Source organism: Plectrocnemia conspersa, unplaced genomic scaffold (assembly GCF_051122295.1).
Source record: "Plectrocnemia conspersa isolate PC_06_02 unplaced genomic scaffold, ASM5112229v1 ptg000009l, whole genome shotgun sequence".
Lineage (NCBI taxonomy): Eukaryota > Metazoa > Arthropoda > Insecta > Trichoptera > Polycentropodidae > Plectrocnemia > Plectrocnemia conspersa.
The window spans coordinates 6,348,072-6,360,000 of NW_028277173.1; the positions used below are offsets into that span (position 1 = coordinate 6,348,072).

At 31.6% G+C, this 11,929-nt stretch overlaps 3 protein-coding genes across 3 annotated transcripts in view; 2 read left to right on the forward strand and 1 right to left on the reverse strand.

The window, feature by feature from the left end:
- nvy (CBFA2/RUNX1 partner transcriptional co-repressor nervy) overlaps positions 1–11,929 on the reverse strand; it is a 131,213-nt gene that overhangs the window by 13,136 nt on the left and 106,148 nt on the right. The gene's annotated exons all lie outside the window — the stretch shown is intronic.
- On the forward strand, positions 272–4,652 carry LOC148231732 (phospholipase A1 VesT1.02-like). Its single transcript, XM_088192224.1, has 5 exons — positions 272–376; positions 585–732; positions 3,425–3,528; positions 3,593–4,109; positions 4,172–4,652. The coding sequence occupies exons 2-5, from the start codon at positions 585–587 to the stop codon at positions 4,495–4,497; spliced, it is 1,095 nt and encodes a 364-aa protein (XP_088048350.1). The 5' UTR covers positions 272–376; the 3' UTR covers positions 4,498–4,652.
- LOC148231733 (lipase member H-like) lies at positions 5,193–6,134 on the forward strand. Its single transcript, XM_088193559.1, has 3 exons — positions 5,193–5,340; positions 5,399–5,641; positions 5,797–6,134. Exons 1-3 carry the CDS (start codon positions 5,193–5,195, stop codon positions 6,132–6,134), a joined length of 729 nt encoding a protein of 242 aa, XP_088049685.1.

An 11,929-nucleotide genomic window follows, 5' to 3' on the forward strand; every position in this document is an offset into this window, starting at 1 on the left:
GTGTTTGACGACCTGTGGCTCGCGTGCCACAAGTGGTCCTTGAAATTTTCATCCTCGTATAAATACTAAATTCAGGTAATATTATATTTTATTTTATTGTTTGATCACTGAAATTGAAGACGTATACTACAATGTATACTATTTTTTGAGAAAGAGAAGTAATATAAATAGAAAAAAATATATTCAATGTGAAATAATCCAATATTGTGTTGTATTGCATTTCTAAACAAGGATTTCAGGATTAATCTTGGTACGTGTTAAGCGTACATATTTAATCCAAGGCCGGTATCTCCAATATATAAATACAATCGCTGAGAAAATTCCGTCAGTTAATTGTTGTTTATAGTAGAAGTCGGCCGGATATTGTGAGATCGAGGTTTGATTTTTTATTGAGATTTTAAAATAAGAAAGGGGTGATTTATTTTTACCATTACATTTATTTAGTCATCACTGCTTAAAATGTATTGTTACATTATAAGTCAATCGCGTGACAAGTCGCACTAAATTAGTATTGTTAACTTTTTTTAGAACAAGCGTAATTGAAGGTAACTAATTAGTAAGTATATATTTTCTTTTAATTTCAGATGCGTTTCTTACTCTGCGTTTTAGCTGTAATTGCCACAGTGGCAGGTCAAAACATTTTTAAGCAAGTTAAAAATATAGGTGAAGATGCGATATCTACCGTGGCACATCCAGTCGAAAAAATTGTTGTGGCCTCAACTCTAAAAAAGTGTACGTAAATTAATATATTTAAAAATACTACTATTTTTCAGGCGTTTTTTGTTAATTAAAATTCGACCATTGTAACAACACCTAATCAGTCGTAGACAATCATATTGATTGTATTGACAATGTTTATTACTTTTGTGATTATTTCAGGATTGGGGGCCAAAGGTGAGACTTTTATAGTCAGTTGGAAGCCCTTAAAAGAGCTGTTTGATAACAGTTTATTATACAAAATATATAATTTAACAAATTGTGTACAGTTGTGACAATCGAGTGGATTTGGTCTTTGCTTTGTTTGTCAGCGAAGCTGAATTGCTCAATCGAAACGGCTCTGATAAATAAGAGATTAGGCAATTTGAAATATAATTGCGTTATGTTTAGTTCTGTCTCCAATTCATCAAATTTCAAGGTAGCCGTCCGATAATTACAAAGTTTAATTCAAATAAAGCTTATTTGATGCGAGGATATTTGTGTTTTTTCTTGGCGCATTTCAAAGCTCATTAAGAAAAGGGTTTAAAGAGTCTAAGTGGCAGCCAATTTGTTATTAAATTTTATTAGATTTTTTAAGGTTAATGTTGAAATCTATAGATTTACACTTTTAATTTCTGTGCTCATAATCAGTGGACTTTAACTTAAACTTAGGGTCAATCATCGCTACAAAGTTTCTCAATATATTCTTAGTTAGTTACATAATTATTTGACAGGTTTACCCAATGTACAAAAATTAAAATAACTTTGTAAAAAGAATTTAAACATTTCATGATATACATTAGCTCATATTTAAACACATAATCAAATATTCTAAGTTATATTTTTGAAAGGTAAAGCTAGAATTTACTTTATATTATATGACTAACCATTTTTTACAAATAGTGAAATATAACGAAGAATAAAAAATTGGAATATTTTCATGGAAGAAAATTTGCAGTGAAAAAGTAAAAAAAAATCATTACAAATATAACTTTAAAAATATTTTCATTGCAAAAATAGCAGTTTTGCAAAGATGTTTTTAATAAATTATTATTTTTCTAAGAAAGTGCAAAAGTAAATTAATTTACTTTGTTTTTATTATTAATTTAATTACAATTTGACATTATATTTCCAGAAAAATTGTGGATTTATTTGGATTAACTCAATTATTATTAGACTAAATTCGCTTGCGGAAGAATCAAAGTATTCCAACTTAGTTTTAACCTAGCTAACTGTTGCTATTTACCCTGTAGCAGTCTTCGTTGCTTTAAATATATTAGTCACTAATAATTTAAATATACTTTGTATATCATTGAATACCTAAGCTAAAGAAATGGAGCTTAATTTAAAGTCTTTTCAAAAATAAAATGGCATTTAAAGTAAAATTATAATATTTTTTATAATATTTTCACAGTAGAAAAAAAGCGATTTTTATTTTGATTTTGAATATGTTTTTTCATGAATTATTATTTTTATAAAAAAGTATATTTTTTAATATTTTATTCATACGTTGACATTACAGTTACAGAAATTTGCTTCATTTAGTTTGACTTAATTATTATTAGGCATAATTTGCCGGCGGGAAAGGCAAAATAGTATTTCAACTATTTATGCTCGTTGCTATTTACTCTGTAATAATCTTTATTAATTAAAAATATATTGTGCTAATATATTACCCAAAATTCCATATTTATTGTTTTATTAAAAAAATCATTAAATAAATATGGAATCAAAATTATTAATATTTTATAACACCAGACATTGATCTTTTAAATTAACTTAAATATTTAATTCCAGCAAAAATGCATAGTAGTAGTTCTGTGGTCAAGCTCAAGTTATAAAGTCTAACTAAAGTCCTGACAGAAGTTATGATAGAAGTGATTAAGTACCGCAGCTTATATATCATTAAAGAATGAGAGAAAATTTATCGTCCCTTCCATTTCTCGTTTTCATATTCATGCAAATGATTCATTGTGGAACTAGATTCTTTTATCAGATTAGTGTGTATACCCAGAAACTTTTGTATACCAGGAAACGGTGGTTATCGTCTCGAATGCTGCTATGTTAAAGTAAGGTCCAACGATTTTAGTGAAAATTTCTTTGGCACTATTAATATATTGTGTGTTTATTCGCACATATGAGCATATCTGCTCTTTTAATTGTTATGTCGACAATATTTTAGCAAATTCAAGGGAGGGACATACTTTAAGTACAGATTATTTTGACAAAACCCAAAAATTATGGATGGTTTCGATAAACAACTTTTCCTAATTAAACATTTATTAGACAAGCAAAAATAATTACTTATGAAAACTTCTTGGACTTAAAGAAATCTGTCACTATGAAGATAAAGTAGTTATAGTACAGAATAATTTATAAAAAATATTACTTACTACTGCAAATATTGTAAATCATAGAGAACATGTTATCATTTATTGCACCTGAATAAAGTTTCCAATAAAATAAATAAATAACTCTCGTTTATATTAATTATTTATTAAACTAAAATGCATATGGAACGTTTTCACATCAGTGACTTTGATTAGCTTGATATGTTTTTTTTGTTACCAATTAATTGCAATTCCATAGTTTACGTACTCCCATATATGTAAGACAGGTATGTCTATATATATAAATATAAATTTGTATTGACCTCACATTTTTATAGTAATAAAAGGCAAAATCACCATTGACCTAGAAGATTCTTATCATATTTTTAATATTTCAGGTGATGTATTCAAGGCAATCTTTGGCGTCACATTTGCAGCGCTAAGCGCATCAGATCCGGATATATCAACACTGAAATTGGAATTGAACGTTGGATCAGTATCGGTACTGTTATAAATTAATACCTAATTTGTGCGCATTGTTTATAGCATATATTAACATTTTATAGACACCTTTCAACCTCAGCGATGCTGCCGAACACTTACTAAAACATCCAGACTTTGACATTAAAATTCCTACAGTCTTCTTCCTTCACGGTTTTACATCCAGTCCAATAGCCGAAGGGGCCCAAAGAGTGATCAAAGCGTTTACGACCAAAAAAGGCAAGAATATCTTGGCTTTGGATTCTAGTAGTATGATAGGGTTCTTCTATCTGAGATCTAGTACTTTGGTGCAGTTTATCGGAGGGGCTCTCGGCAAGGTTTTGGTTAAATTAGTAGAAGGTGGAGTGAATCCTGAGAAAATACACATTGTTGGACACAGTTTGGGTTCGCACATTGCTGGATTTGCTGGAAAGTCGTTTCATAATTTGACAGGAAAAAAGATAGATCATATAACGGGTTTGGACGTTGCCGGTCCGTGTTTCTTTCAAGAAAGACCCGATTTGAGACTCAAAAAGACTGATGCAGCATTCGTCGATGTTATACACACAGATGGTAACATCTTAGGGCTCAAGGAACCGACAGGTGTGTTATCATAGTTACTGGCTTAAATCTTCTAGGTGCTAATAGTGTATTTTTGTATATAGGAATCATCGATTTTTATCCGAATAAAGGAGAGAATCAACCTGGTTGCGTATCTCCAACTTGCAGTCATAGCAGAGCATGGAAGTATTACAGTGAATCGATCTTATCTCCGGAAGCCTTTCCAGCTGTTCCGTGCGATGGCTATGATACTTATTTATCTGGTGGCTGCGATGATGAAGAGAAAGTGTTCATGGGATACGCTGTGGATAGGAGTAAGAAAGGAATATACTTCTTGAAAACAAACAGGGAGTCTATTTATGGCTTGGGAAAGCACGAAGAAGTGGAAGCTACGACAAAAGGCAGCTTTTTAAGTGGAATTTTTGGATAAATGAAACAGGTGTGTAAGTACAGCTGCGCTATTTGTATGACTTCCTATTATGCAAATTTAATACTCGTGTATGTAATGTATTCTATAATAATGATAATGATATGTAACGATGCAATTTTAAAATTGTTGATAAATAAATTGTAAGGCCAATAAAATGTACACTTCTTTTACTTATCTATCCATTGACATATACATAGTTGTGCACTGAACAGCATGTCTCAAATAGCATTTGTGTTGCTTATTTTAACCATAAATTCAAGTGCTACACTTAATGATTTAGATGAAAAGGAAGAGAAGATAATTAAAGCATTTTCAAGAAACATTGAGAGATCGATCAAATCTTCTATTCTATACAATTGTAAGTATTTTTAATATGCACTTTTTATTTAAAAATATTAATAAGAATATGTATTTAGGTTCTGATATAAAAATAAAATTAGGATTGAATCACAATAAAATAATCCCAGATACAACTCATTTAAGATTGGATATTTGGAAAGGCTTAAATAAGGTATTTTTTATTATAGTAGTAATTATAATGATTTAATCTATAAATTACTGCATTACAGAAATCGTTCAGAATAAAAAGAGCTGCTTCATCTCTCTTAAAATCTGATCTCTTTGATAAAAGTTTGCCTCTGGTGATATTCATCCATGGATTCCTATCTAGCTCAGAAAGTCTTGCTTCCTCAGTCATGGTACGAGAATTGATCATCCACGGAGGATACAATGTATTATCTCTCAATTCTGAAACGCTAATAAAAAAATACTATTTGCTGTCTACCAACAATGTATATTATATAGGAATAGAACTGGGAAGAGTCTTAGCTCAATTGACAAAGAGTAAGTTGATTATTGTATCAATTCAAGCAAACTATAAATCTCTTGCAATTTTTATCAGTGGGTATCAAAGCTGAAGATATTCACATCGTTGGACACAGTCTTGGTGCTCATATAGCTGGATTTTCAGGAAAGATGTACGAAAAGTTAACTAAATCTAAGATAGCTAGGATAACTGGTCTTGATCCAGCTGGGCCCTGCTTCTTTTTCGAAGCCCCTGATGATAGACTGAGCCAAGGAGATGCTGTCTTCATAGATGTAATACACTCAAATGCAGGAGTTTATGGATATGATCATAAGATAGGTTAGTAATCTATATATCCAAGAATAGATTCTAATAAATAATAGATATTGTAAGCACTGCTGCAACTAAAGCCATTGCACTCTTAAATTATGAGTAGATAGTTAAGAGATAAATATACTATCTTTGGAATTGAAATATCATTTCAATCGTTCCAGGCGATGCAGACTTCTTTCCTAACAACGGTGGGAACCAGCCGGGCTGCTACGACTCGTACTGTTCCCACTCTCGCTCTTGGGAAATGTACGCAGAATCAATTAACCATCCAAGAGCTTTTCCAGCGCTGCTGTGTAACAAGTGGTTAACGTTCAATAGCGGAGGCTGTGCGGGAAACAGCATTGTCTACATGGGCTTCGCATTGGACTCGGATGTTAAGGGTTCGTTTTATTTGAGAACCAGCGGTGCATCGCCTTACGGAAAAGGGGATTTGGGCATCGAAGCGATGAGCGTCCTTGATATGCTCGTGTATAATCTTACTAGAGTTGTACGCCAATGAATGTGTTATAATATTTAAAAATGGTATATTAAATGGGTAATATTTATTTTTATTTTATGTATTGTAAGTCTTCCGCTAAAATATTACAACCGGGTAAACACAATCAACAACTACTAAATTAGTAGTAAGACATTTAAATCAAAGTATGTAAATCAAAGACATTTAAAATTATATGTCACTCTGCAAGTCTTTGTTGAAATATGACAGGCGCTAGTCCAATGCGTTTCAACTAAGTAAACACAATCAATGACTATTAAAAAGTACCAAGTTACCAAATTAATCAATTAATTATAATTATAATATTAATTATTTAATTATGATTAGTATTTTAAAACAAAATAGAAATTAGATATATAAAAATAAAAAAATACAAAATGATTGCTTGGTATTATTTTAAATTTATTACTGTCTAGTGTTTTATATTATTGTAAATTATAATTAATATTTTAAAATCAGTTTTATTTTAGATTAAAATATTGAAATGATCGCGACATATTCACAATACGAAAAGTGTCACTTTGCAACCAAATAGACACAGGAAAATTTAATAACAGTTATTAACGTACATATATATATATAGAGAAATGTAGATGCCGTTTTCAGGCGGTAAATTTGAAATGGCAGTGTTCGCTGGCGCGTCAAGTTGTATTATTGTCAGCTGTGATTTTTGTGGAGCAGCTGACGTAATAGAAAGAGACTCTCGAGATCTACAATAATCTTGAAATACAAATTTGAGCATAAATGTAAATGAGCACCTCATATGCTTAAATAAGAATTTTATTTTAAAATACGATTTTATTTGCATAGCATTGAACAAGTCTAATATTGATTTAGACGTCATATATGTAACACAAAAAGATAGTTATCTGTCCAATCCATTATATAGTTCTTCTGCACAATTGTATGTCATTTGTGCAATTCCATTGAGCAAATTGACCAATTTGCCATAGGCGTTCAATTAAATTACCCCTCTCGTGTATATAAAACGTGTTTCGATTTATAGTTTTATCTGAAACGATCAGATATAAAATAGTGAACTTGTTTTGACTTTTTATTTAAATTTGGAATTTATTTGAGAACACCTAAAGTATTAATAAACAATATTAATATAGTTAATATTTAAATGACTGAACCAATTAGTACAATTACATGCACAATATATGGTTTAAAAAATATGCTTCACAATCTTAAATATTGTATTGAAAGATACATATTTAGCTATTTATTAGAATATTTTTTTAAGCACATTGTGCAGTTTAATATATTTTTAAATTATACCATTAGAATAAATGTATAAACCTTGAAGCAAATAGGTACCCAGAGGAGCCGGCATCCAGTTGTTCGACAATATTTCTCGAGTTTTCCAATCTTTGGCGTGGCCCGATCGACAGCTGGCGCTCCAACCACCCCGCTCACACCTTTCCGCAGTAATTTTCCATCCACCCTGTACACGCAAATTCGATAACGCCGGATAAATCTCGGCGAGGGTTTTTCTAGATATTTAGAAAATAAATTTCAAGAACAACAATAGAAAACTTGCCATTCAAGACCAGAGTGAATTATTTTTATCACTCGTATTTTTTCTGTGTGTCTTATGATTTTATGATTTTTTGGGATAAATAACTTTATCATAAGAAAAGCATTCTGAAAAGTATTGTTTCACAATGTAAGACACATTTTGATTGAGAGTTAACAATGGTCGGCACTTCATCAAGTTTCTATTAATCCTAATCCTCATAGTAGAAACACATTTTAAATCGTTTCACGTGTTTTTACGATTCATATATTAAAATTATCTCACGATCACGGACAAAAAGCGACATCAACCATAATAGTTTTGTAACAAAGCAATCGGCAGACTTGCATGTACACAAAGCTCCAGCCCATCAGTATTTTGGGAGTTTGTCAAACTTCATTTAGTTCATACAACACGTCAAACTTGCCGTCCATCCATACGTAACGTTTTGTTTGACAAATCTGACATGATCATGTAAGACTGACAAAATAAAACGATACGTGTAGACCAGGCTTAAAGCCTAATGTTATGTTAGCGGAAGTGGCGTTGAAGAACCAGTACCAAAGCTACTTAACGACAAACAACAAAATATAGCAAACTAAATATGTAGGCAATGAGTTAATTAAGTTTGAGAAACTCTGATTTAAATATTAACAGTGTCTTTGAAATACCAAAGTTATTTTTTTTTAATTGTATACGGTTTATTATTAACCCTTTGAGTAGAGAATTCATTTATACACGTTTGTTAATTTGTTAGTACAGTAGAACCCCCAATAACACGGTAAATTGGGAACGTGCTATTTGTGTGCGTGTAGTTGGGGGTCTAGAAAATACTCATTGCGATAAAATTCATAGTATTTCATTAAATGACATGTATTTTTCTGGTCAAATTCAAGGTAGCACCCCTGTTATCTAGCGTTCATATTAAGATTAACAATATTATGATTAATAATAAGTGAAAATCAAATAGAGCACATCTAAACCAAATTTGGACCAATAGGAGAGCGCAAAAAACCATTATCCCTTCTAAGAAGTCAAAAATCCACGTCAAAAGCAATAAAATCGTGCCGTCGCAGTGGAAACGCTCGGTTATCTATCGTTCATATTAAGAATTTTTATAATAATATTACGACACGCAATAAGTGAGAGTCGTATGAAGCACATCTAAACCGAATTTTGTCCAATATGAGAGCGCAAAAAACAATTATCCCTTCTCAGAAGGCAAAAATCCACGTTAAAAGTAATAAAATCGTGTCGTCGCCATCGCAGTGGGAACGCTCGGTTTTATTGCTTTTGACGTGAATTTTTCACTTCTGAGAAGTGACAATTGTTTTTGCGCCCTCCAATTGACCAAAATTTGAATACACTTTAACCAATACTCTCATAATAGAAATCCGTATTAATATGGGTAAAGATAGCTATCACATTTCACAAGCGCAGACTAACTATGAAGCAAAATGCGAGATGCGATATGTCTATACTTCTTCTGCTAATTTCCCCCCCAAAGTTGGTTTTATGTTTGGTTTTGAACATAAAATGGACGTTTCGCAACTGTTAAATAAAGTTTCATGGACATTTTAGAACAGCATATAATTTCACTATTGCGTATCAGTTAAATTATATTTTCGCTATTAGAAATATATATCTACGAACAAAAATGTATCTGGATTTCACTAGTAAAAATTATGCATCGCATAAATAAATAATGATTAGTATGTAAATGTATATATATAATATTACTAAATATGGAAATGTTGAAATCATATAATTTTAGTAGCACCTGCCAGATAAATGATATTTTCACTGGTTAAAATATATTTATTGTATATTTTTTTAGATTTTATTTGAGGGAGACGAGAATTTGTAGTTAAAACTATTTTTTTAAATCTTAAAATAAAAAAATAGCTTATGCACAAAGAGGGTTTTGTCAACGTTTCCTCTATTAATAATTAGCCTAATATTCAGAACTAAGATAATAATATTAAGAAACTGAAAATGTTGTAGATTAAGGTAATAACTTAGGTTTGGTACTGAATAAAAATGATGAAAATATAATAATTAATAAAGTACTTGTTAAATTAAACATTTTTTTTCATTATATTATTGACATTGCTATCAGCATATATTAGATGGAAAAAAGTTTCAAATATATATTATATATGAAACTATTCTACAAAACCTTAAAAAATGCCTTGATGAAATCATAAAATTCATCCATATGATTCGACAAAAAAATGATATTGTTTTAACGACCCCCATCGAATAGTGTTCAATATCGATCAGTCGGGTGGTCCCATCGATAGTAAAAAGTGTAGTAATAGGTACTATCGGGTTGTGTGTATGTGTGTGTGTTTTAAGTGTTGGGCATTAGCGCCATCCGGCACCGTTGCGACATCTGTTGCCTGTATTATAAAGCCGGGCTAGGAAGGCGCGTTTCCAAGTCCTCACACCAAACCCCGTCATCAGCACCACCCACACTCCGGGGAAGGTTCGAGCTGCTTTCCTAACTCTTTGCCTGGCCTTATATCGCCATTTGAATATTGTTCGTCGGACAAGTATTGAGAAAGGATCCATTGAAACCGTCCGTATGAGACATATGCCCTTCTAATATTGTACTTCATATTTAGACAGCCCTATAATAATCCTAATTATAACCATTGAAAAATACTAGTTAAATTGTGCTCTATAATATCTATTTAGTTACATAAAAGTTAGTAAAAAAAAATCATCTGTTGTCACTGATTAAAAATATTAAAAAAATCGTTTTGATATGCCTTTAACTGTATTGAGTAATATTACTGAAAGATTAAGGTATAAGGTATAGGATGTATACAAATAAAACAGACAAGGCTTCTAATGTTGGGAGCAAGAAACTCAAACTTAAGCTGCAAAAATGCATTGTTGTCTATCGTCAGTCGAAAAATAAATTCACTAATAAACATCTGGGTCGGTTGGCAAGGTATTCATATTCATTGGTCGATCAGTTGTAGATGTTCAACAATTTTTTAATTTATTAAGGCTAAACATATTTTTTTCTACAACTAATTTTTTAGTAGGTTTTGAATATAGACATATCTAAGCTTATTATTGTGTGTTTAAAATCAGATATTTCATAATAATACTGCAGAAAAACGAATACCATAAAACTAAATTTCCGCAACTTTAAATACCACAGTATTATAATTGAATAACTGGCATAGGTGCGGAAATTTTGGCACTACCTACCACACAGCTACCCCTATGAGTCAGCCGGCAAGAAATTAATCGCTCGCTGATCGATCAGTAGTCGATTAGAGATTCACATTTCGTGAATGAAATAGTTTTTGTCAGACTATATCTAGTATTTGTCTTTAGTAATACATTCTCTGGTCGGCAAAATTAATATATATAATAATGGTTAATTACTTTGTTTTATTAATAGTCGCCAAATTCTTTTAGCGAATTACCATAGTCAGTTGCGTTAAATCTAAGATTCCTAGACTACCAAAAATAATTATTAGCTCAAAAGAAAAATAATAATATAAAAAGGTCTAAAAGTATTATTAATAAAAAAAATGTGGGTATCTCATTCTTGAAACATTGATCAATAAGGATAAACTAGACAATAGTGTAAAGGATGGGACCACACAAAGCCCTCGTTACGATTAGAAAAAAGGCAAGGATTCACCGTTGCATTGACAGAATATATTTTTGTTGCGAAACGGTCACGGAAAAAAAATATATCACCGGAAGGCAAAAAGTACCGTAATCACAATACGACCTCAGAGATATCCATCAAGCAAAAGTCACTTTTAAAGGCGTATACATATTTCGTTGTTCTAAGAAGCGAGTGCAACGATTGGCTGGATGATCGCTGCATAATTGTGATTGGTCAGAAAGCTTTGCAACCCTGAATACACAAGTCTAGTCTCCAATGAGGACCTGGCAGACACCGGCAGACACTCGAAAATTTGGTCATAGACGCTCACATCGTGAGAAGAACTCCACCATACAAGCACCATAGCAGAGAGGGATCAACCTCCGCTATACTGTCGCTGCCACAACAAACAGAATTAAGGATATTCCACTGACATCACCCCTCCGCCATCTTTTCCACCACCGCTCGGAAAAGAACAATCTCGCACCTCATAGTAATTCGCAAAGCATGTAATATAATCTAATAAAATTCTCACTGGTTTCCACCTGCGTCTTACTGGCTGCGAAGTCACACCCTTTTATTGTATTTATAGTAGTAATTTCTACTAAACTTTAAATTCAGAACGTAAAATATATTTTCAGA